The sequence below is a fragment of the Typha angustifolia genome, chromosome 11 (assembly GCF_048772165.1).
Source record: "Typha angustifolia cultivar Huaian chromosome 11, ASM4877216v1, whole genome shotgun sequence".
Lineage (NCBI taxonomy): Eukaryota > Viridiplantae > Streptophyta > Magnoliopsida > Poales > Typhaceae > Typha > Typha angustifolia.
This window is the reverse complement of record NC_133249.1, coordinates 4,135,062-4,160,501: the sequence shown is the minus strand read 5'-3', so window position 1 is coordinate 4,160,501 and position 25,440 is coordinate 4,135,062. Positions and strand designations below refer to the sequence as shown.

General features: G+C 36.9%; 5 protein-coding genes across 7 annotated transcripts; 2 read left to right on the top strand and 3 right to left on the bottom strand.

Moving 5' to 3' along the window:
• Positions 1-639: 639 nt before the first annotated feature.
• On the bottom strand, positions 640-6,640 carry LOC140771437 (dnaJ protein ERDJ7). Its single transcript, XM_073112999.1, has 10 exons — positions 6,478-6,640; positions 6,332-6,394; positions 6,171-6,237; positions 5,464-5,523; positions 4,930-4,980; positions 4,745-4,825; positions 3,968-4,080; positions 3,531-3,648; positions 3,238-3,364; positions 640-1,181 (listed from the first exon to the last, which is right to left on the bottom strand). Exons 1-10 carry the CDS (start codon positions 6,597-6,599, stop codon positions 1,078-1,080), a joined length of 906 nt encoding a protein of 301 aa, XP_072969100.1. The 5' UTR covers positions 6,600-6,640; the 3' UTR covers positions 640-1,077.
• Positions 6,641-7,249: 609 nt separating this feature from the next.
• On the top strand, positions 7,250-12,070 carry LOC140769821 (putative E3 ubiquitin-protein ligase RF298). The gene is made up of 2 exons (XM_073110695.1): positions 7,250-9,554; positions 11,414-12,070. Exons 1-2 carry the CDS (start codon positions 7,620-7,622, stop codon positions 11,960-11,962), a joined length of 2,484 nt encoding a protein of 827 aa, XP_072966796.1. The 5' UTR covers positions 7,250-7,619; the 3' UTR covers positions 11,963-12,070.
• A 1,367-nt stretch (positions 12,071-13,437) lies between these two features.
• LOC140770793 (OVARIAN TUMOR DOMAIN-containing deubiquitinating enzyme 7) lies at positions 13,438-20,310 on the top strand. 3 transcript variants are annotated; one of them, XM_073112069.1, is made up of 13 exons: positions 13,438-13,570; positions 14,190-14,296; positions 14,474-14,549; positions 14,894-15,043; positions 16,044-16,105; positions 17,142-17,226; positions 17,354-17,503; positions 17,624-17,741; positions 18,004-18,125; positions 18,216-18,313; positions 19,004-19,105; positions 19,399-19,741; positions 19,823-20,310. In XM_073112069.1, the coding sequence occupies exons 1-11, from the start codon at positions 13,517-13,519 to the stop codon at positions 19,008-19,010; spliced, it is 1,029 nt and encodes a 342-aa protein (XP_072968170.1). In that variant the 5' UTR covers positions 13,438-13,516; the 3' UTR covers positions 19,011-19,105; positions 19,399-19,741; positions 19,823-20,310. The 3 variants fall into 3 exon arrangements, with proteins under 3 accessions (XP_072968170.1, XP_072968169.1, XP_072968168.1); XM_073112068.1 differs by lacking the exon at positions 19,004-19,105 and having other exon boundaries at positions 14,897-15,043; positions 19,823-20,300; XM_073112067.1 differs by lacking the exon at positions 19,004-19,105 and having other exon boundaries at positions 19,823-20,298.
• A 392-nt stretch (positions 20,311-20,702) lies between these two features.
• Positions 20,703-21,632, bottom strand: LOC140770795 (ethylene-responsive transcription factor RAP2-9-like). The gene has a single exon (XM_073112070.1). The coding sequence runs from the start codon at positions 21,266-21,268 to the stop codon at positions 20,831-20,833; it is 438 nt and encodes a 145-aa protein (XP_072968171.1). The 5' UTR covers positions 21,269-21,632; the 3' UTR covers positions 20,703-20,830.
• A 2,700-nt stretch (positions 21,633-24,332) lies between these two features.
• LOC140770345 (small ribosomal subunit protein uS9-like) lies at positions 24,333-25,069 on the bottom strand. Its single transcript, XM_073111499.1, has one exon. The coding sequence runs from the start codon at positions 24,974-24,976 to the stop codon at positions 24,536-24,538; it is 441 nt and encodes a 146-aa protein (XP_072967600.1). The 5' UTR covers positions 24,977-25,069; the 3' UTR covers positions 24,333-24,535.
• Positions 25,070-25,440: the final 371 nt, after the last annotated feature.

Genomic DNA, 25,440 nt, shown 5'->3' with positions numbered 1-25,440 from the left:
AATGTGGTCAGTGCGTTCGAAGAGAGCACGCCCAACTACGACTACGTAGAGTGAGTGGCCTCCCAATTGTAGGTTGCAAGAACTTAGTTTCTTTGATTATTCAGGAATTCAAAGGTTAGCCATACTTGTTTAAAAGAGCCATCATTCTTTAGATATAAAGTCACTTAAGTTTTACCAAGTTTCAGTTAGTATATTTAGATTTCAAATTGTATTCGTCCCATCGCGATCAAACTAAACCCACCGAGACTCGCCTAAGCTGTCGTGTTGAGGTAAACCTACTAGTTTTACTGAAGTTAATGGTTCCAATTGGGGGTGCCCGTCAGCTGTACATTGCCTCACGATATGCATGCAGTTACACAATGCCCATATCGGTACAACGAGAAGGGCCTTTCTTAGCTTAATGAGTCGCTTTGCAGTCTGATCCCTGTACTTTAGTGGAATGCTCCAGTATCGTATCATTAGAGAAACATAAAGATGCATCAAAGAGGTCCTCAGCAGACACAGAAAGATTGCACAAATGATCTTAGATATGAAATTTCTCAGCATCCTCTTTCAGAAGGATGGCTGCTCCTATGGTGTAGGAATCTTATACATGTACGTGTAACAGCATAATGTTTTCACAAAGTATAAGAATAGACATAGAGAAAAGAATACTGAGTACTTTCTACTATGACACAACAAACATTCTGTTTTCAATAGGTATTAACAGATCTTAGGTTCGTGATATATCACTCTGTTTGATACCCTGTAATCCTCCAAGTTAACATTTTAACAATACACGATTGATCTAAACTGATGGACGTAGCCTCTCTGGTGATCTATGCTTAATGTTTGTACGCACACTGCAGTGATCAAAGTTGGAAAAAGAAAAGGAAGTGGGAAAGAACATATCTCGTATATCAGAGCAGGTGCTCAAAATCTGTTGATGTTGTATGCACTAGCAGATTGTGGGGATGGCCTCATTGGAGGCCTTCGCTTTTAATGCAGTAAGGTGTACGATTTTGTAAAGAGCAAAAAGGATGCTGGAACTCTATGATTAATCTTGGATGGAAATAAGCATTCTCGGTCGGAAACCATCTATCGCCGACGCTTTGATTCTCTTCGCCTCTCTGCCAGATAGTTTTCCATGTTACCTTTCTCCCACAGACGTCTCAGGACAAGATCATTCTTGACAGATTCATCTGAAACACAATGAACATGGTATTAATGATACTGGCATTTTATAAAGTAGCATATTGTATGGCATGCTTATATCAATGTTTTAAAAAGCGGCCGCGGGTGGCGGGCGGCCACCCCACCATCTAGCGCCTAGGCGGAAGGCGGGCGACAAGACGGATGACAAGACGGTCTAGTATTTTTAATATAAATAAATATAGTATATACATAAATTTTAATAGTGCACTAAACCAAAACACTAAATAACATTTTCACATTGGCTAATTGCTTATTAGTGATAACTAAATAACTGAGATATCTGTTTACTAACTCTAGTTTATTCACATGAATCACATTTCAAAATCCTCTAATCAGAAATTATATACTTAAATAACAAGCAATTAGTAATTCCCCCAATTAATAATGCATGAGACTGAAAAAAAATTCCTTCTCTGTAATCTTAATTCAATAATTCATAAAGCAATTAGCAATTAACTCCTCTAAATTTCTAATTAATTCCTATAACTATATATTATAGCAGATTAAGAGTAATTGAAAAAATAAGTTAGGAAAAATTGGGAACATTTAAGCTCGGGAAAAGAAAACAGTAAACCCATTGATTCATAATAGGAGAGAGTGGGAGAGAGAGAGAAACTGAGAGAGACTGAGAGAGTGAGAGAGAGAGGGAGAGAGAGGAGAGATGAGTACCCTTGTGGAAGAGACTAACAAAGAGAGAGTAGGAGAGAGAGCATCGCACGTTGTCGCCTGATGCCGTCAACCGCTTGCCGCCTTCGCTGTGGTCGCCGCCTTTCGCTACCGTCGGCTATGGAAGAGCTAGTTCTAGGGTTTGTCGGTGAGAGATGTGTAGCGAGAGAGAGAAAGAGAGAGACAATGAAAGATTAACATAGTGTTTGATTTTTTTATATTGGTTAGTTTTATTAAACCAGGTCCGCTATAAAATCCGACCCGCTCACTAATAACCGCATCTCGACTTGGTGGGCCGAAGCGCTAGCCCGCCAAGTCGGGCCAGGCGGCCCGCCTAGCGCTATATTGCGCCTAGGCAGCATGCCAAGGCGCTTGGCCGCCTTTTGCCGACGCCTTTCTACATTGCGGGGCGGCCGGTGCACCGCTCCGTCATGGCGGCCGGTGCACCGCTCCGTCATGGCGACCGCTTTTTCCGCTTTTCAAAACAGTGGCTTATATTGCTAGAAAAGTCTTTCTAGTTCGGAATAGATCTTTCTAAATGTATACCCAATTGGTGAATATTCTAATGTGTCCATATTTTACCAGGAGTACATACATAAATTGTATGTTTATAGTCGTTTAATGTACGGTAGACTATGAGCTTAACAGAATTACCTCGAAACTTTCTCTTTTCAATCAACCTCATGCATTCCAAAGGCATAATAGCCAATAATAAGAAATTAAATTGTTACTTGAACCATTTCAGACTGTTACACATCTTTTCTGCTAATACGAAGACAGTTTGGAATCAGAATTTTCATGTATTCTCCTTGCATTCATTGTCCTTTTATTTCATGTCCAAGTACGCTTCTCACTAAAAGACAAATAATATGCATATGTTTAAAAAACCTTGTTCAAGATTCAAGACAATAATGCGGTTTTCAACCAGAGAACTTATGAAGCCAATCAAATATATGTTGTCCATAAGAGATAGGCATCAACCTGTTTGCATCCACTTTTTCATGGTTAAATGACCAAATGGAAGGTTGAGGGACATAAAATCTAAACAAGTTTAGATATATTGGACAATTTATTAACAATTTCTGCACATAATCAATCAACAAGATCCACTGTGTCCAATTTGTGCTTCCACCTATAAACAGTATTCTTGGGTAGAAGCTTCTAGTAGAATCAAAACCCAAAGCCTATTGTTCCAACTTAGATCACAAAGACAAATACTTGATTAAGAACCCATACTATTAATGTGATAAAAAAGCATTTTATTAAAAAAAGATAAAAGGAACATTTGATTTGCTTATAAAAGATAAACATACAAGTGTAATATCTGATCAAGCAAAACGATTATTTTACAAAGATCCAAGTTTAGACAGTAAGTACCAATATTTCTCCATGCGCTGGGAGGCACTTTGAGGCAAGTCTGTGTCAAGTAACAGGCATCATCCCATGAAAATGGGTATCTCTTTATCTGATATCTCCAAAACCAACAAATATTCCACAACAATATCTGTCAAGTAAAATTATATAAGTACTTGAACTCAGTCATGACTGACATGTGTGCCTGCAGTCCTATACGTAATCTATTGCAGAAAATTTTTCAAAGCGGTAGTTGAATTGAGGAGCTAATGCAACAAAGTCAAGCGCAACTAATTTAAACAAAAGTTCATACTAACCTTGCCTAGAGTGTACGGTAAAAGAATAAACTGGATGCCATACAGTTTCCACATGGAGGGTTTCTCAGCCCCTTGTATTTGCAGTTCAAGTTCATTGCTAAGCTCTTCTTCCACCTTCCTGGCATGAATAATCAAGCCATTGAATCATCAGAAATGGTTTTTGTCTTTTGATAGAAACAAAATAAATGGTCATAGGGCATGAATAAGACGAAGTAAATTATCTTTTTCTCTAGAGAATGTCACTTCAACCGACAGTTACATTTCCTATGGTTCACATTAACCCAGGATCAAGGATAACAGTATTTTCAAGTACAAAACACTCTTAACAGAGATAATTCAGTGAATTATGCTAGAAGCAGACTAACAAAACTACAATGGACTCTACCTGCAATTCTGTAAGGCTGTTAAATTTAGAAAATATAGATTATGTTTCTTACTTGTCAATTTGCTTTTGACCTTTCTTTTTGCTCGATATTCCACCAGTGCGTTCTAGTTCCAATGCCTTCAGCCTATTTTTATATGCAGGTGTCTTCTTGACCATGCTTACAGCCTGCAACAAACATATAAGAAACTAAATTGTTAGTAAGGTATCGATAACCAATTAATGAGGCTGCATCACAATTCATGTTAAAGTATACCATTGTAACCACTAATTAGCAGTTAGAAGATAATCCACTTTATTCACGAAGAGGATAAAAAATAAAAGTGTAAATCCAAGAATTCCAGAGTCCAGATGATAGAATTGTAACTAAGAGTTTAGAAGAACCTAAATGAAAATATTTTCAGAGAGGATAAAACATGGAGACCTAAAAAATCTTACGAGGAAAGGCAAATACATACCATTGGACCTCAAGTCTTGAAAGGAAGGAAATAACATGGGCCACAGGATCATTCATTTGTGTCCAATGTTTCAGAAACCCAAAGAACTTAAATCCTATGTTATCTAAGTGGATGCCATTGGAATGAAGAATGATGTTTCTCAACATTTAGTATCACCTGTATAGTCTTCTCAATTCTCATAATAAACCAGCAAGAAGCTAGTTTAAGTTATTTAAATTGCTACTAACTTCTGAAAAACTAAAACTCTAAAAGGTTTTGATGATTCACAAGTTAACTAATCACATAAGCCTCCAGCAAGAAGCTCGATACAAGAAGGCATAGTAAGTCAAAAGTCAAGAAATTGCATCTTCTTAAAGCACATATGATCTCAATACCTGTGTATACCTTGTCCACTGATTTAGATATTGGAATGCCGAAACGACTAACATAAGGCCCAGGAAAACAGCTCGAGGATCCTACAAATACACACATATGTATAAGGGGCAAGTTGTAATTTGTATTTTCTAAATCACTCATTAATTTAATGACATGCAAACAAGATAATATAAGAAAAGCTTACTGTTTTATGTCCGTAATATGCATGATAGTAGCGGGCTGTATTGTAAAATATCTGAAACAAAAAGAAAAAGCATCATAACATCATCAGCAGTCTACAATTGCTAGAGAAGATATAATCCCATACCAGTGACATTAATAGCACGATAAAGTTTTATTCTAGTCAACTTGATTATCACATCTATACTGTCTATAGATAATTTAATACAAGAAATCAAACTATTCTTAAAATTCGCATCAATCTATCTTACATCTTTCTTATTACAAGATCCTTTAAAAAATGCGGAAGTGCATTTAAAATATCAACCTCTTTTGCCTGATTCAAATTTCAATTAAGTTTTGAAAGGCATGCCACGTATGCAATTTAACATCACTATGGTAAAAAAGACACCAAGAATTGAAGGTTGGCATCTAGCAACTTTCTTGGTAATCATAGAAAATTATGTGGACCTACAATTCAATGGTGGATTCTTACAAACTATCGTGCTAACAAATTCAGCATAACTGAGATTTGAAAGAATGTCATGAAAAGTGATACCTCCTCTGGATGTGCAATTGCATAGTCATATTGCTCCCTTGTAGATTCATCTTTCAAAATCTGATAAATCAAGTAGAAAATAGAAGTCAATATTCATGTCATCATAGATTTAATTGAAGTTAACTGGTGTGACCCTATATGAGGTGAGAAATTTCCCATGCCCAGGATTAGGCTGGCATGGCGCATTAACAGCCGAGAAAAAGTGGCCCTTTGAAGTGTATCCTTACCACATCCACTCCTTTTCACGCCTTCCCTAAAATGTGTTTTAGATATCTAGATGATTAGCGGGGACAGTACGATTTCCTTAAAGTCATAATCTATTGTGTCTTTTCCTTAATGTTGACAACAACAAAAAAAGCCAAACCTTTAATCCCAACTATCTACGGTGAGCAAATATGGATCCTTTTCTGCCATTTATCTCTATCTAGTACAATGATTTGAAACAAGTCAGGTACTAGCATGTCATCTTTTACTAATTCCTCCCAGGTTAGTTTCAGTCTTCTTCTTCCCCTCCCTCTTGCAACGTTCTCCCCATTATGGGGCACAAATTTCTATCAGCCAAAACATAGGAAACCATTTTATTTCTCTTATTTTCTTTTATTTCTCTACTAACTAATAAGTTTGTGCAATATAATTCAACTAAAGTGTTAACGGGCAACAAATTGTGAACACAGTCGTTAAATCGTTAATAACGACCAAACATTCACCTCATAAGCATTCGCGATCTTGACGAACAGCTTCTTGGACTCAGGATCAGGATTCTTATCCGGATGACTGAGAAAAATGAATACAAGCATCAGAAAACAACACACACACACGCACACACATCCAAATCTACAAACATTGAGATCCAATTCCAGCAACATACTATTTCAGAGACAGCTTGTAGTAAGCTTTCTTGATCTCGGAGGCATTGGCGCTCTGGGAAACCCTAACGGCAAGGAACGATCGATTAGTCGAAGGAAAACGAACGATCTGGTGAACGGGAAACGGGAGGGAGGGGCGAGATGCTACCCGAGGAGATCGTAGCAGTCGTCTTCGTCGCAGTAGATGGACCGAGCGGTTGGGATTCGGAGGAGGAGGACGAAGAAGAAGAAGAGAAGAAGAGACGACGAGGAGATCGCAAGCCCACCCATCGTCCTTCCTCTTTCTATCTCTCCCTCGTCTTCTGTTCTCCGGTTCGAGGGGAGGGTTTTATTAGCATCGAACGCACCTATAAACTCACTGCAGACAGGATCGCCTGCAGTCTCATTTGTAGGCATTTCCTGCAGCTGGTGTAAGTTTTGAGTTTTTTCTTTTTTAACCGCAAGTTTTAATTTTTGTTAAAAAAAAAAAAGATTAATTTCACTCATTAAATCCTACTGACTTTGAAATTTTATTTGTATCATAATTTATTATTTAATCTTCTAAAATTTTATATTAATAAGTCTTAAATCTTAAATATTATCTAACTATCATAATGTACCTCTCTAAAATATAAGATTTATATATTTTTATTATTAATACGATAAAGGCACTATGATAATTTATACTTTAATTTAATAGTTACACGTTAAAAAATAAGCAATAATTCTAAGTCCAGTGTAATTATCCCTATAAATAGATGACACCACGTCACAAATTACCTCCTAATCGAGAGTTTAACATTTGAGGGAGGTTCGTGAGAGCACTGGGAGGGAAACATACGAAGAAAGAAAGACTATAAAGACAAAGGAGTTCTTGTTAGAACTCTCTCCATTGCCTGCCCCAGTTCCCACTCTACGCTCTCGGTCGACTCTCGGATCGATCGCAGCTCAGTTCGGGTGGGTCGCGATCCATTTCTCCGATGGTCATCGATGGAATGCCACCCTTCTCCTCCTTTCCAGGCTCTAATCTTTCGATTCCGCATCTGGGTTCTTTCAAATTTTTCTTGTTCATATTTCGCTTTACCATTTGGGTACCTTTATATAATAATTTTGATAAGAGTCTTAATCTTGTTTTTATTGCAAGAATCTTTTCAATGGATGCTTAGTTCTATTATGAGAATGTGCATCTTAGCTTTCTCTGTTCTTGAATTTGCTTGGCATCGGATTCTTGGATGTTAAAGATTGTTATCGAGAGAGGCATAATAGAATGACCACGATGGTTGCTATATAGGTGTCAATCCTCTTCCTTCTATGTCCATTGAAGAGGAGGGAAGCAGGAACAAGAGAAAATCCCGAGCTGATCCACCAGTCACTGACCCGAATTTGCATGTCAGTGCATTGCAAAACGATCGTCCCATCTGTGAATTATTCGCCACGGGGAAGAATCTTGAACACCATTCCAGTGTTTGTGATGTGTGCAGGACTCTTATCTGCGGCGCCAGAGGTTGCCTAGAAATGGAGAACTCGCAAGAGGAGGCAGCTTGGAGCAAAGATACAAAAACCCAGCTTGAGGAGATTCTGTTAAGTAATTTGGACTCATTGGTTAAGAATGCAGTCAAGATTATATCCTCTTATGGGTACACTGAGGAGGTCGCCATGAATGCCGTGTTGATTTCGGGGTACCGTTATGCTAGCTGTGATCCCATATCGAATACCGTGGAGAAAGCTTTGGTAATGCTAGAGGGCTGGGAAAATGTGTGTTCTTGTCCGAGAGAGAATCTCTCTGAAGATTTGGAGAAGTTTGAGAGATGGGTGCTGGCAGATATGGTGAGCTTGCTTATGGAGGTCTGTCCAATCATAACTAGATGTGATGCTATGTGGTGCTTGCTAATCTGCGACATGAATATATTCAGTAACAGGAGTGTGAATCTTCCGAGTGGCAGTGGAAAGGATGAGTCGTCAGACAGTCCTCCAGCACAACTACTTGGTCTGGGTTCTAATTCCAGAGCTATTACTTCTCCGGTTAAGACTACTGGATCTAGGAGGCTGGCTGCCATGCTACCCTATCATCAAAATACAAGATCTGAAACTCCAACTGTGCTTGACATCATGAGTTTATATATTAGTAGGTTAAAAGCCATAAAAGATTTGGAGAAAATGCTATCGAATCTTAAGCCTATGAAAGGGAGTCCAGTTACTTCATCTGATAATATGGACTCATCTTCTCCATCTGCTACTCACTCTCTCCAAGAAGAGAAGCCTGTGAATAGTCGGAATGTCCCTGTAAGCAGTTCTAAAGGGAATTCCATTCCTAGACAAAAGACAATTCACTTCGATAAGAGTTGTCGAGGATTGGGATCTAAAGCAGCTCCAAGGACAAGTAAACACAGTGAATCAGAAAATTTGTTATTGTGCAGAAAATGCAAGTCTATCTCAGACTCTTCTGGTAAAAACTTGAAGACCTCATTAAAAGTAGGCAAAGCAACGGGAACAAATGAATCACAAGGAGATGCAACTGTCAATCTTTCTTTTAGTGCTGGACTGACTTCATCATTTGGTAAAAATCCAGTGCATAGCCCACCTCTAAATTCTATGCCAAACACTGAGCTTTCTGTGCCACTGCCATCTACAAGAAGCAGTTTGGTTAGCACTAAACTGGATTGTAATGTTGAGCCCCCAATTTGCAGCAAATCTGAATGTTGTTCGTATGATAAAATGTGTAAAGACTGTGTTCCACGAGATGAGAGAGATGAGATGGCCCTAAAACTAGTTCCATATATGAAAGAATTGCAGGCACAGAATGAGTTCTGGACTAACTGGGCTCAGTGTAAGGTGATGCAAGTAGTCAAAAGACTGCACATAGACAAGGCTGAGCTCCAATTACTCAGGAAAGAAAAGGAAGAGAGGCAGAATTTGGAAGAAAGCACCAAGAAGAAACATGCAGAGATTGAAATTGCAATAATGAGGGCTAAGGAACATGTTGAAAGGGCTAATGTTGATGCACTCAGCCTTGAAATTGAGAATGACAACCTTATGCTTGAAATGGAGGCTGAAAAGTTGCTTTCTGTACAATCACCAGCTAAGTGCCAAGAATTTTCGTGGAAAGAAATAGACACTGTCAAAATGTTGCAGAAAAGGGAGAAACTGAAGGATCTTTTGCAAGAGGAGCTTGTGGCTGAAGAACATAAGTTTTCTCAGCTACAGCAGCAACTTGAAAAAGCTAAACAGCATCAAGATCAGTTGCAGGTAATTCTCTCTTTATCTTGACTCATCCCTCCCTCTGATCAGTGTGTTTGTGCAAATGATAGTGAAACAGCCCAGTGCAATAAATGTATTCCCCTATTAGCAATGGAATTAGTTAGTTTTGCTTTCTGATAAGTCTGTAATTGGTCATACAATGAATACTGTTTTGCTAGCAGATTTCAAGATGAAATATCTACTAGATTGAAGTGAATATGAATATTTTATAAGGCTGTACAAGATCAATTGTCAATATTATTGTCTTGCAAGGAAAAAATGCCAGCGTATGTGGAACTGATTTTTATCTTCTTGCAATGCCTACAAAAACTTGTTTCGGCCATCTCTCTAACAATCAAAGTTGCAGCGTAGTTAAGCAATCTGGTATGGTTCCATTAAAGAATTGTTAACTGGATAAAGAAGAAAGTAACGTAGGTTAGGATTTTGAGTCTGGATACTGTGAAAGAAAAATCATTGTATGTTGGATCTGATGGACAATGATCAACTACAAGATTGAAACTTTATTAAAATTTGCATCTTTACTGCCTATTTGTCAATTATTTTCATAGGTGTGAATATATATGTTGTATAACTCTAGCAACTAGAAGAGTTATCTGCGACGACTTGTTGTCTCAGGTGGCAAAAGTAAACAAGCAGTTAAACATTTTAGATCACATTGAACTTTATAGATTTAGATTCTGTTCTTGGTTCAACTGCCATTTGAGTCATAACCATTCCATTTCAACCCCCACATTAATTTATATATCTATATACACGTATATAGGCATGTATTTAACTATTTATGAGTATATGTATGCGGAGACGAGAATGGTCAAAACAACTCCATTTGCATCTTAGTTGAAGTCAGCTGCTTGGTTGCTTCTTAAAGTTGGACACCTTTTAAAGAGCCGGTGCATATATTAGTATATGCATGTATAAGCTAATCATAATTTCTCTTTGCTCACTCATGCTAATATATGGTTTCGTTTTCATTTTGAGTTTTGAGATTTTTGTTTCTGGAGTCAGTTAAGAGTTAAATTCTTAGGAGGGTTACATTTATTATCCAATATCCATATTTGCATGCGGCTATTTGTATATACGCATAAGCTATTATAGTTTTTGTTTCCATTTGTGTGCTAGCATATCCTTTCCTTTTCATTTGGAGCTCAGAGATTTTTGTGTCTGGTGTCATTTAAGAGTTAATCTTAAGAGTGTTACATTTGTTATCCATCTTTGCATGCTTATTCTTATATCTGTCAATAGCTGATCTCAAGCTCAAAAAGGAGCAGAGTGACATTAGATAGCTTGGCAAACAACATAAAGCTTTTGTCAAGAGAACTAAGAAATAGGATGCCTAAAGTTTGGTGGAAATGATCTATTGACTGACCTGAATAAATACTAGAGGCTTATACCTATCTAATATCTAATGTGCGGAAATAGGGCGAATTTCTCATGTATGTGTTACGTGGCTTGACTGTGCCTATCCATGCAGATGCAGAGACTGGAGAGGTCAAGGGACGCTATCCAAATATGGGCTGCATGCACAAATCAAATATTGGTTCTCATTGTTGTTGTTTAGTGGGGGTTGGGGGGTTAAAGTGATATTTTTAACAACTTATGCATTAATTGAACAGGAGATAAATTCAAATAGTAGATTATGCTATTCTGTATGCCACCATAGTCCTCTCATTGGAATCTCTTTCCAGTTCATTTAATTTTCTTCCATCTGTTTTTAAACTTTTTTCGTCCTTCCTGTTTGTAGCCATTACAGGCCTCACTTTCCCTATGAGACTCCATGAGCCTTTCTATTTCTTGGACCAGAATATACATTGTTTTTCACTTCTTGTTCTGCTTTATGGAAACTCCAGACTACATTGAGACAAGAGGAGGAGATGACCAGAAAAGCACTCGCGTTGGCTGACTCTGAAAGAAAAGAGCAAGAACATATCGAGGCTTCTGCAAAATCACAGGAAAATGTTCTTATGTTAAACGGAGAAAATGAATTGCAAAGGTACAAATTTACTATTCGAGGACTTGAACAGAAGATTTCAAAGTTGAGGAGGATACTGGACCCTCCAAGGATTGCAGAAACAAGAAGGATCACAGATAAAGATTATTATACCTATGATCCAGATGGGAGGAAGGATATCAACGCTCAAGTTTTGGCTGTGATTTTGGATTCCCTGGAACTTCCATCTGATGATGTACAGCATGAACGAGAGTGTGTAATATGCTTGACAGAGGAGACATCGGTGGTTTTCCTTCCTTGTGCACACCAAGTTCTTTGCAGAAAATGCAATGAGCTTCATGTACAGGGAGGCATGAACGATTGCCCTTCTTGCAGGGCCCCTATTCAGCGCAGAATTTCTGTCCGCTTCGCTAGCAGCAACGTTGCAAATACTTTTTCATATCTCTGAGTTAAAGATCCAGAATTACTATTTGTGAGACTAAGAAAAAAACAAATAATGTATCCTGAAACATTTTTGCTGGGTATGAAACCATCATTGCTCAAAGAATTGTGAATATTCTGGTGCATCTATGATTCCATAATCTGATAAATGAATATCATCTTCTCAAATTAAGAGCACTTACATGCTGTGTTAGGCAGTAAATATGGACTGCTTCTCTATATATGAGATGAATATTCTGGTGCATCTATGATTCCATAATCCGATAAATGAATATCATCTTCTCAAATTAAGAGCACTTACATGCTGTGTTAGGCTGTAAATATGGACTGCTTCTCTATATATGAGATGAATATTCTGGTGCATCTATGATTCCATAATCCGATAAATGAATATCATCTTCTCAAATTAAGAGCACTTACATGCTGTGTTAGGCTGTAAATATGGACTGCTTCTCTATATATGAGATGAATATTCTGGTGCATCTATGATTCCATAATCCGATAAATGAATATCATCTTCTCAAATTAAGAGCACTTACATGCTGTGTCAGGCTGTAAATATGGACTGCTTCTCTATATACAAGGTAGCAGTTCTTTGATCTCAGGTGCTACTTTCAGTTGTTAGTTCTTCCTGTCCCTAGTTTGGTATAAAATAAAAATAAGTACTTTCCTGGTTACTAACATATCTAGCAGGCATCTTGAGAATTCCAAGTCTATTATCAGACAAACATACCAGCAATGTGAACTACCTCACAAGCTAATTGAAATTTGTAATTCTAGAGTTATTTACATCATAGTGACCATAATGGATTTTTATCCCAGGAACAATTTAATTATCCAATTTCTGAATACCAGCTTGTTTTTATTCTAAGCATAAATTTCTGGCCCAGTTCGAGCTCAAGTTTATTACTATTAATCCTGCATTAAGCTTAAGCTGCACTAAAGCATATATTTTGGTATCAACTGATCTTATTATTTTCTCCACAAAAAACAAGAAAAAAAAAGAAAATAAAGAAGAAGATGTATATTTATAGGGCATTTCATTCTGGCTGTTTAGTTGCAGAGAAAATAAATATTACAATCTATCAAAAACATCATATGTTATACTTCTATTATCATTCACACTCTACTATATTTTTACTTTTAATTCCTCTAATTAATGCCTCCAAAACACCTTAGTTAACTTTTACCTGACAATATATAATAGGATAAAGAATATTCTATTATATTTAAAATTCAAAATATCTCTCGTTTGTCCTTAATAAAGTCTGGTTCCCCTCGTATAGTTTATCTTTAAAAAAACTTAGTCAAGAGTATTAAAGTCATTTGCATTCTTTTTAACTCATCTATATAGTAACTAAGTATAATAAATATCCATATAGTGGTGTGAATAATAATAAATAAATAAATGCAGGGTATTTTTGATACATTCCCGAATTATTCTATCGGATCCATCCGAGTTGGGATCCTATATGGATCCGATCCGACTCGTCGCCCTCCACCATCAAACGCCGACTCCCTCTCTTTCTCCTTCGCCATCGACCTCCCCTTTCGATCGGAGATGGTTCAGGCCAAGAGCAAGAAGCCCAAGTCGCAGAAACCTCATCGCCATGGCGTAAGTCTTCCCCCTTTTCTACTTACGAGAGCTTACTTGAATGGTTCTCGATTACTTCCGTGGCATTACAAATCCGAGCTGCTCTCCTTCGAAATCGACAGCTCTTGATGCGAGAAGCAAGAATTTAGAATTACTCCAAGAGATATCCCCTTGGTTTTCTGTAGATTCTCATGTCAGACTACAAAGGGACTAACTTGTAGGTTTGATCTTTAAGACTGAAACGAGATTCTTGTGTTAGCTATATTATTTATGATAAGAGTATACACTGTGCAGTTTGAGAATAGCTTATTTGTTTTGAAGTAGCTTTATTATTATAGAGGATACACTGTGGAGTACTAGAATAGGGACACGGTAATGAACTACATCTACTTCCCTACTATGTTTTTTGTGTGGAAAATATTATTCTAATTAAGATTTTGGAGGAAATAGCAAGTATCAATACATATATGAGATGATATTAAAAATTAAATATGCAAGAATGATAAAAAGACATTTTCTATGATTATCCCAGTTAAGAGTTGGGATATATAGAGCTCGATTTTGCAGCTCAGTTTTGTTGCATTTTTTTATATATAACTGTACTAGGCTTAAAGGAAGTGCATGTTGATGCAATACACAGGCAAAGAAGAACAAAAAGGTTGGTGATATAGCAGAATTTCGTGCTCAACTAGATGCCTTGGGCTTAAAGATAATTCAAGTGACAGCAGATGGAAATTGTTTCTTTAGGTTTGCAGATAAACCTGTTTCTTTTCCTTATTGTTGCCTTTGTCCATTATCTAGTCTTGCACTCTTGATCTTGTCAATTATATACAAAGAGAATATAATATGTACCAGAATACATTAAATAATATGCCTTGGATTTAAATTTATTTGAATTATGTGAGTACTCATGGTGGTTTGCAGGGCTTTAGCTGATCAGCTAGAGGGCAATGAAGAAGAACATAACAAGTATCGCAGTATGATAGTACAATATATTGTGGTATTGATTGCCCACTTCATTTTAATCAACAACTTTTAGACAGCTAGCCTGCAATATTTTTTTTCTAACCATCGTTTCCATGCTTATGTTGTCCTTTTCTTTTTATCCAGTAATCATGCTTAATAATTGAAATTATTTGTTCAATCTCTTGAAAGAATCATTCATCTGTTAGACCTTTAACATTCTTTTTACTTTTCTTTTTCTTTGCTAAATTTTGTTGGATATCCAAGTCACTATTAAACATATTTGAGAAATCTTATGTGCTTAAATTGCGCAACATTAGGATGTCATTTTGTTGTCTCTTGGAATGATCAAGCTAATCCTATTTCATTTGCTCCATATAGAAGCATCGCGAGGATTTTGAGCCATTTATTGAGGATGATGTTCCATTTGATGAATATTGTCAGTCCATGGAAAAGGACGGTACATGGGCAGGCCATATGGAATTGCAAGCAGCTTCTCTCGTTACAAGAAGAAATATTTGTATTCATCGGGCAAGTTCATATATTTTTAACTTCGGGCTTATAGAAATTAGATTTTGCTATCTTTATATATGATCTATCTCCAATCTAGTGAGAAAGATGTCCATCTACTTGTGGTTTTCTCTACTTTTGAATGTAATTAATAAGTATTCATTCAGTGCTCTATATACAGAACTACAAGGTGAATAAACTGTAACATCATGTTTCTTTGCCATTTCTACTTGATAATGGATAAGTTCCACGGACATTATGAGAACCCTGATTAGATCTTCTCTAGATATTCTTTCTGCTATATTACTCAACAACAGTACTCTTATCAGATCTTAATAGAACTCCCTGATGTGGTCAAGCAATCCACTTTAGCAGCACATACAATGATAATATTTTATTATATCAGATACCAGATAGTACCAGTTCTTGGGTTACTATTCTCTCTTCTATCATGTTGAGGCTATTTTATTACTCTTCAATTCATTATGTACAAGTTCAATATTTCTTGAAAGTTCCTATTTTGTATTCACAATGCAAGTGTATCCAGTGGACTAATTATTTGGCCACACACATCATTAATACTACGGAACCTTTTTATTCTTTAGCAAATAGTCAGGATTGTCTTGTCAAGGCAGTATACTAGCTTAGCAGGGTCCACTTTCTGCTGATTTTGGGATGTAATGTAGCAGATAGCTATCTCAGGATGCTCATATATATATATATATATTCTGTGAGCATTCGTTTTTACTTTTTTACCTTAACAAAATTTACCAACTATAGTTGCACCGTAGTTGCTAAGCTGCCTCACTTAACCCAATGTCTTCAATCTTGTGATCATGTGAGAAAGACACAACTGTACACCAGATTTTACTATGCTGCTGTTTTTACGAGTTCATGTGATATTTCTCTAATTGATTGTGTACTTGTGCCGTTGCTAATATCATGGGATGATATTTAGTTAAGCACTTATTGTGGGATGCTTCTTTGATTGATTATATTGTTGCTAATATTCGGTATGCAGCTTAATTCTCCCCGTTGGTACATAAACAATTTCAATGGTCGTGAAGCTAATAGGATTCATTTGTAAGCTTTCTAGACTTATCCAACTCAAGTCTAACTATTTGTTGGTGTGACTTAAAATATGGTTTTCATTTGTATGCAAATATTCTATTTTGAAGTCATTAAAACTGCATTTCTTTTTCTTTACTTTGTAACTTGACAACATTAGTTTGAGCTCAAGTTCTTGTTTCATTTTCATATGTTATTAGAAGCTAAATAAAAGATAGTTCAATCAACATATATGGCAGCCAACATCCACAAGTATGAAATAATTATTAATAGTTTATTCCGGAATATAAGATCTAAAGTATTTGTTGCATACTAAACTATAGTTAGAAAATAATGAGCTCCAAAAATTCATTGATAATTTAATAAGTTTACTATCTAAAAGAGAAATATTGGGAGAAATGGTTATGTCCAACATTTGTACATCAGAAGCATCTAGATGGATGAAGAGAATAAATTAGCCATCCCCGTCTTTCTCTAGTTTCAATCATCTTTAAAGGAAATCTTCAGTTCTAATGAAAACTACAGAAAATTTTCATCCAATCGAGAATATGCAACATAGAAGATAAGGAGAAGAAAGCATATCATCAGTTTTTGTTTGCAGAAAGAAAATTAAGTAGGAATAGAGTTCACTTTTCTTTGAGAACTTCCGAGGATTATTTTCTTTTTCTTTCCATGTATAAGTTCAAGGTATGATTGATGGATTATTTCTTTGCTGCTAAATATAATCATTCCTTTAATCTTCTTTACCATAGAAAAGGTTTAACATACAAGGCTTCTAATTAGACCGTAAATTTATAACTTTGTATTGTTTTTGGTCATTATGTACATTCTCAAGATGTTGTTTGTACTTTGTAGTAGTTATAAATTCAACTACTGCAGAGTCACAATATCGTGCCTCGTCACAGGACAGTGCTCTCTGGATGAGATTCTTTCTTGTAATAACATCTGATGTGAGATTCTGCTAGTTATTGAAGTTCTATATTATCTGCACTCTGTGATTCTTATATTTTGCAATCAAAATTTTGAATCAACATAATATTGATCAATGCAGATGTTATCATGACGGTGAGCACTATAATAGTGTTCGGTTGGAGGACGATCCTTGTGAAGGACCTGCTATGCCAATTGCCATCAAGGTTTTCCCAGTGAATGTTTAAATAATTAAATTTGATCTTGTCTATGAACTTGTGCTAAACAACATATTCATATGAAATAATCTAGGCATGAGATATCTATGTCTGATGTAAGTGTCACTTTATTTAGGAGGACGCAAATATTTCTACAGTGAGCCATAAACCTAAAGAAGCAGCTAATGAAACTAAGAGATCAGCCCACAAATATTCTTCTGATATTGGCTCAGTAAAATTGGTCATGAGTGGTACAGGATGTAACGATGTTGATAAAATTGAGCAGGTGAGAATTATGTGTATGTTTCTCAAAGGAACTTGAATTCACAAGGAAAGGAGTAATCATTTTAGTAAGCTGTTATTTTCTTAGACATAATATATCTGGTATTATTAATCACACTGCCAGGTTTTACGAGACGTAGGTGGTGATGTTGATATTGCAATTGAGTTTATAATAGCTGACCAGCAAGCATCAGATGTGACGCACATTGAGGATGGTTCTCTTGAGGACATTTCTTGTCATGGTAAACCTTTGCTTATTTTGCTGCTTTTAAGAGTATTTGATATATTGGACAAGATCTTTCTTGCATATAGCAGCTCCTTTTTTAAGTTCAATAAATTCATTTCTTCTTATTTAAGTAAAATAAGCAATTATTTTGTTCTCAGTCTATTTAGTTATTCTGATTATCATTCAAGAAGTATTAGTCTCATACTCGTTATGTTCAGCACACTTCAATGCATATTGTCTGCATAGCTGCTCCATGCTTAACAATTTAGATTTTCTAGGAGACAGCCAAAATGAGAACTGTGCACAAACTGAGACAGGGATAGAGGAAACATATTGTGAAGAGATTGTATCCAGCAACATTCAAGCAATTCAGGGATGTGACAGTGCACATGAGGCTAAGGTACTTACCATGCATAATCCACAAGTTCTCTTATATGTAGATGACTTGGGATTCTATTCAGTATTTTAATTTGTCTTTTTTTTATTGAAGAAAATACCAAGAAATAGAGAGTGCTATTGTGGATCAAAAAAGAAGTGCAAGGCTTGTTGTGCTTCAGCAACAGTTAAATCCTCTGCTGCACCTCTAAGGTATATGCTGCCCTTGTTCTCTATTAACTTAATTTTAGCTTAGAATGACACTTTGCTATTTCAATGTTGTAAGATAATATTCTTAGCTTGGGAAGTGCATACAACTTTGTTTTATCAAGTAATTTTTTACAGAGAAGCATCTGGGGCTCTCATTAGTCCACTGCACCCCTTTGTCTTGGCATGAAGCTCATAAACATCATGAATATACCAATTGACATTTGTGGCTCTCTTAGATTACTGTATATAATATATGCCACTAGTATAAAACTCTTGTATCTTTGGATAAAAACCAGAAAATATTTCAGTTCACTAGTATGAATCTCTTTAACAGCAACAACAACCAAGCCTCTAGTCCCTACAATTTGTAGGCAATGGTATGAATCTACTGGAGGAGACCAAAAATCTAGGTTGGGGCTCATAACATGGTGAAGGTCAGGACCGTTACATTTACTAAGATGTTCCGATACATTCTCCTAAATATAAAGCCTAATGTAGCAAACCATCGGCTTATACAGTAAAAGTTCACTTCTGGCCATGACTTGGCTCACTGAGTTACATGTAGGATATATGTGATTAAAAAAATTAAAATGCCTAAGGTACAAAGAGAAGGATTATTTTTGTCTCAGTTGATTTACTTCAAAATTCTTGGGACCAAAGGAAGATTATAAATCCTGATGTTTATTTATGTAGATGGTAAGACCAGCTTGGTAAGCCTTTGAAGAGAGATCTTGAAAGATGATAATTACAATAATGAGTGGTCAATATGTTAATCTTCTGACATCTTTGACACAGGTATGCGTACTCTGTAAGCTATTAAATGAATGCAAGAGCTTTTCAGACTAAACCCTCGTATTTATACTCACCAGCTTTGTTCTTTTTAAGAATAAAAGTTGGATACTATTAGTAGTTTTAACTTTTAAGATGATTTGACAATAATTTGAATGCATACAATCAGAGGACATGCTTTAAACTTCTCTATTAATTTGTCTGACTGTTTTACTGGTAAAATGAAAACTGTTGCCAGTAAAGGAAGGGAATGTGACATGCTTTTTTAACTTCTATTAGTTTTTTTTGAATGTTTTCAGTAAAAGCAAAGGTACTTCCAGTAAAGGCAGGAAAACAAAGAAACCAACTCGGAAAAGAGAAACCATAGAAGAAGTACCAGTTCGTGTTTCTGGGCCTCTACCAGATTTGGGCGCTCTTTGCATTTGATCAAACATTTGAGGTCCCTCACACGGGAAATGAGTGAATTCAATTTATGGACATCAAATCTCTAAATTCTATCTGTATTTTGACTTCCTTATGTGATTCTGCAAGTGACCTCAGGCATCTTTGTTGATCTGAAGGGCAGTCATCCGATTCTATGGCAAGATGTACATCTCTGAATCTAGACTATGGCACGGCATACAGATCAATATATACCTTCAGGTAAACTTGTATCGCTGGACAACAGTAAATTAATTTTCTTCATGTCATATGCTTATATCAACTGTTGCCTCATAACTTCAGGATTAAAGGTGACAGATAAACCACGAATATCAATAGGGAGGATGAAAGCATTGGCTAGCACAATGACACGACTTCCCATTAGATTTGGTTTGTTATTGCGGAACGCCGTTCAAAACCGAGTCATTCTTAAGCTTCGTTTTTATGGACCTTCAGTGGCTGTAGATGTAACCTAATTATGTTGCCGAAGTACACAGCAGCTAGTCTTCTTGTTATTATTTGCTGTACATACAATATTCATACTTGTGTTAGTCGCAAATCCGAATTCTACATGTAAATCATGAAGCTTGTGTACTGTTAACTTGCATTTAGAAAATGCAGTTGATGTTTTCTTGTCTTCTTTTAGGGAGAGTGAAAACGTATAGATTGTGAATAGATGAATGTAAACCATAAGTTGCTGCTTGTGAGAAAGAATGCAACTGATACTTATTATTCCGGTAATGATGATGATCTGTGAATAGATTAATAAAGAAAATTAAGTACCCCTTCTTGTGTTCTCATGAATTTATAGTTTACATCCAAACGTTTAAACTATCTACATCTCCAGCTCCTTTCAGACTTTATCCTAAAAAATACGTGGAATTTTAGTCGATCAGATAAACATCGTACTATATTTGAACCATTTCGAGCTGAGAGAGATAATAATTTAGTCGAGCTATTCAACAATACCTCCCAAGTTTAAGGTAAAAGAGTAGGATTTTAGTGGATCATCGGATCACTTTTACTTAGATTCCACAACTTCATATATTCTTTTTTGAATATAGAGTAAGGATCCAATTATTGTTAATCGTTGACACCTTAAACTTCCATTGCCTCTCTCACCCAACAACAGCAAAACAAAAATTAGAATCTAAACTAAGACCCCAAAAATAAAAATAAAAAATTAATTAAAAGAAACAAAAAATTGAATAAAACCTTCACATCTCTACTAAAACCTAATGAACAAGGACAGATAGATATATATAGATATATAGATATATAGATAGATATAAGACACAAGGGCATACAAACTCAATCTTCATCCTTTTCCAATCCCTCATCACTCGGCTCTTTGTTGAGGTCAGGACTGTTATAGACTTGCGACGAGTAGCAGCGGGCCCTTCCCTTCTGCTGCGCCGCGTCCACCCTCGCGCCGACCTCCGCCGCCTTCTTCCGTATCGTAGCCGCCGACAATCCGACATCCGGCCTACGGTCGCCGTCATCGTCGTGGTCGTCGAGGAGGACGTCGTCGGGGAAGTTTAGCCTAGCGGAGCGGCCCCGGAGGTAGAAGACGGCGGTGTCGTAGGCCTTGGCGGCCGCCACCGGGGTGGAGTAGGATCCTAACCATATCCTACTCCGCTTGTTCGGCTCCCGTATCTCCGCCACCCACTTCCCCCACTTCCGCATCCTGATTCCACGGTACGGCTTCTCCTTCCCATTTCGGCTCGATTTTTCCCCACACTGCGACATCAAATACCCCCCTCTCTCTATCTCTCTCTCTTGTTAGCACATTGCATTTCGCGATAACACTCTCTTTCTCCCTCTCCCTCTATATATATATATAAACAAAAAGGAAGTCTTAGAGGTACTGTTGATGAGCTTATCCAACTAGAATGGGAAGCCATAGCGCTTGCCGACAAAGCAAGAGATATGGCTCAATGATTTCGTCGCGAGATTGGACTATACGGAGAATTTACGGCCACGTGGCAGTGCGGTCGGGCAAGTCGTTTCGGGTACGCCTCTCGGCGGCGGGATAAAAGGCCATGGCGGTTGATGGAGGGAGGGATTATGATCCAAAAGAGGGTACGGGGAGAGATCGGGCGGCTAGGACGAGACGAAGAATGAGAAGGTAAAGGATTAAAAATGAGTATAATAATATAAAAGAGGTCGGTAGAGGGGAGGGGAGGGGAGGGAAGGGAAAGGGTGGTCTCAGTCGAAGCTACTAAGAAATTGGACGATGGAGAAGCGGCGGAAGAAATGGGATTTTAGGCAAACTGGTAGACTTATTTACTCAAATAATATCCGCCTCTCAAACTCATCAACTTTGAAGTCTTATTTGGTTGGCGTATGTATAACCTTCTACTGTTTGCATATTAACTCATCATTATTTATTAATAGTATTCAAACACTACCCTCTTTATTTTAAAATGTCCATAATGTTAAGTTACACCCGTTTTATTACTAATACATTCTTAAACTTATTTATCTAGTTTGAAACCTATGCATCAACCAAAGATCTCCCATGTTATGGGAGGATATAGAGGGATAATTTTGTTGGTATTTTATATGGGAATGTGCACTAGTGTGTAGAACATTAACTCTAATTTCTCTATTTCTGACTCGATAGATAAATAATCTTATTGCTCTCTACATGTATCCTTAATATTTATGTTTAAGTTTCAGTATTTTTTTTACAAATTGAATAAAATACTGATGATAAATTTAATATTTTTCTATGAAAAGATACAAAATTCTTTTAAATATTAAATGATTTTGAGACGTCAAAGTTTGGTGAGTTTTGATTTCGGTGATAAGATCTTTGATTTGGATTGTTACTTCCTTGTCCCTCTCTCTCTCTCTCTCTCTCTCTCTCTCTCTCTCTCTATTTCTCACTAAATTCTCTTGTAATATTGGTAGCATATCTTAAGAAAAGTCCACCTGGTTGGATCTTATTGCGAAATAAGTACTAGTATTTCTTTACGAGTATTTTAGTGGGATATATAATTTTCCAAACTATCTGGAATAATATAATCATGCAAAAACACACATAAAATGAGAGGAATGAGAGGCTAATAATTAATTCACAAACGCCAGAAAGAGATGAAAACCACCGAGTAAATAACCCTGTCCTGGAAGTAGAATAAATCCAAAACATAATATCGATTTACCTCATCATCCAACTGTGAGTAAGTAAGATCACATTTTGATTGCAAGCAATAAGATTAATCCCAACCAAAATTTACAGGCTTTCACCGTTAACCTTCGTGTAGGAAATGGAAAATGCAAAAGAAATGCTCTAGTTGGAAGAAAAATAACTAAGAAACTTTAAAGTATAGAGGGCAACACACCAGCATCACCTCATAAATTGTCAAATAAATGACCATCTAGTAGAGTTAGGCAGAGATGAAATCATGAGAAGCTATTATTATTCTTCAAAGGAAATACTATCTAAAACAAAGGAAAGACCCTTAAAGAACACTATTATTACTATTATCCTTCACAAAGGGCAATGCTACCTAAAAATTGACACAAAAGCATCCTTAACCCTGGCTGATCTCTCTCACAATTCTTGAACTTATTACACCATTGACAAGGATTTCATTTGTGTTAAGCACCAAGTAGCACTTTACAAATTTGCAACCTTAAATGGTGGTGCCAGTACTGCACAACACCAATGTACTTCTAGCATATTTTCATCCTTAAACAATAAACCCATAACAACATTCAAGATCTATATTCCTCCTCATATAGGCTCTTCTGATTTTTCTCCATGCATGATGTATTCCTTAGAGCTGCCAAAAAGACTAACATTTTGAGATCAAAGCAACACTCATAAAGCAACCATAAACTTTGTTCCTACTACTCATCTCTATTTTGTTCTCAGTCAAATTTTGAATATGTTCCATTTGATTTATCCAAAACACACTAATTATCAAACTTGCATTCATCATAGCAATTAAAAAGGATAGTTGAAATACTTTGGATCAATCTATTGAATGCCACGGATTCAGTCGTAGCCAAAGATACAAGCTTCTCTGACTTGAATGCGTAGTATTGTCAATCTAGATATCCATTTGTCCAGAAGAGAAGTTTTAAAATGCAAAACATGAAAATGCTAGTTTGCTTTACCTGACAAACACTATAAACTTAAACTAATTCAGTGAGAAGGTATCCCAAATGGAACACAATCTATCTCATATGCAGATTCCGCAACGAATTCATATACTTACAATTTAAGAATCACAAGCAAATCAAAGTTAGAAATGCAGGTATGCATAATAATCCTCGACAAACAAGTAAATGGCTTTGAAACCCTGTAACAAATCCTTGGATAATTCACATAGCTCTAAAGGATGAAGAAATTTTACCAAATGTAAGTACACAATAGAAACTATTAAAAACATAATTGTCATAAAGCATCATGAGATGGTCTTATCTGACATTTAGAACTTCCAGAAAAGAAAATTAAAAGCATCAACAAAGATGATAGTCAATACTCCGTAGTTCATACAAAAAAATGACAGCAACAAATAGCAGCCAACAATGATTATCCGATACAAATTAGAAAATGCAGTCCTCTAAAGTTCCAACCTTTCAAGAATTTAATAGCAATGTTGTATCACAATATCACATCAAAGAAGAACTAGGACATAGACTACATAAATCAAAGCACCAAATAGCATGATTCAGTTAAGCATTTATTACTAATTAAATCCATCACCATCCATCTCCAAATGCAACAGGCAATGCAAAGCAGATCAAGCATCACAGCAGCAACCCTTAGCAAAACGATTAACTTAAATGAAAGTTGGCATAGAACATCAGTAATACTTGATATAAGCATAATTAGTTGGATTTACCACATAACCAGGTCAACCCAAGCAAACACATATCTTTAGCTAAACCAAAAATCCTACTTAACCCCCCAAAACATAGATTTAATGATCCATCTCAAACAAAATATAGTAGAAAATTCCAGCAAGAACCAAACTTTCCTCTCCGAGAGCAATCTGGAGCCTAACGATACGACTTCTGGAACCTCGCGCGAGCGCCGCGACCACCAAACTTCTTGGGCTCACAGCGGCGCGGATCGGCGACAAGCAGCGTGCGATCATAGCGGACAAGTATATCCTTGATCTCCTTCTTGGACTGTTCATCCACGTACTTCTGGTAGTAGGCCACGAGGGCCTTGGCAATGCTTTGGCGGATGGCATAGATCTGCGAGGTCTTCCCGCCGCCGCGGACGCGGATCCGCATGTCTACTTCGGCGAAGCGGCTGCGGCCGAGGAGGAGGACGGGCTCCAACGCCTTGTAGCAAAGGATCTCAGGTTTTACAAGCTCGATCGGGCTACCGTTAACCTTGATTAACCCGCGGCCGGCCTTGCAGTACGTGACGGCAACCGCCGTCTTCTTTCTTCCGAAGCATTGCACGGATTTCGTCGCGGGTACCGTCGTCATGAGAGAGGGGTTGCAAGAGAGGCGGAGGGTTGAAAGAAACCTAAGCAACCGAAAGATAGAGGAAGCGCCGGCGGCCGACTGGTTTAAGAGGAATATATAACGGGGAATGTGTTAGGGTTAGGGTTTTTTTAATACCCTCGTTGCTGTAGGTCTCGAAGCCAAACGGTAAGTTAACGGGTCCGCAAAAGATCCCACCCGAATCCGAATTGGTTGTAAGCCAGTTGATTGATTAATTAATTAAGACTGGGCTGGGATTTAAACTTGAAATGAATGAGGCTTAATTCAATAGTTCCAAATTATACATAGTATATAAAATTATATATATATAAATTAAATCGAGCCTTGTCAAGATGAGTCTGAACTTATAATGTATTATCTCTTTCTGATTGTTGGATTACTAGTGCATCTCTTCTCTCTTATATTTGCTGTTCAATCCTTGTATCATCAAATGAGAGGGCATGCAT

Coding starts and splice junctions, on each gene's coding strand:
- LOC140770795 (XM_073112070.1), bottom strand. CDS start 21,268: ATGTCGCAGTGTGGGGAAAAATCGAGCCGAAATGGGAAGGAGAAGCCG.
- LOC140771437 (XM_073112999.1), bottom strand. CDS start 6,599: ATGGGTGGGCTTGCGATCTCCTCGTCGTCTCTTCTTCTCTTCTTCTTC. Junction 6,395..6,477: donor GACTGCTACGATCTCCTCGG/GTAGCATCTCGC, acceptor CCTTGCCGTTAG/GGTTTCCCAGAGCGCCAATG. Junction 4,826..4,929: donor CATATTACGGACATAAAACA/GTAAGCTTTTCT, acceptor GTGTATTTGTAG/GATCCTCGAGCTGTTTTCCT.
- LOC140770345 (XM_073111499.1), bottom strand. CDS start 24,976: ATGACGACGGTACCCGCGACGAAATCCGTGCAATGCTTCGGAAGAAAG.
- LOC140769821 (XM_073110695.1), top strand. CDS start 7,620: ATGTCCATTGAAGAGGAGGGAAGCAGGAACAAGAGAAAATCCCGAGCT. Junction 9,555..11,413: donor AGCATCAAGATCAGTTGCAG/GTAATTCTCTCT, acceptor TGGAAACTCCAG/ACTACATTGAGACAAGAGGA.
- LOC140770793 (XM_073112067.1), top strand. CDS start 13,517: ATGGTTCAGGCCAAGAGCAAGAAGCCCAAGTCGCAGAAACCTCATCGC. Junction 13,571..14,189: donor AGAAACCTCATCGCCATGGC/GTAAGTCTTCCC, acceptor TGCAATACACAG/GCAAAGAAGAACAAAAAGGT. Junction 14,297..14,473: donor GATGGAAATTGTTTCTTTAG/GTTTGCAGATAA, acceptor GGTGGTTTGCAG/GGCTTTAGCTGATCAGCTAG.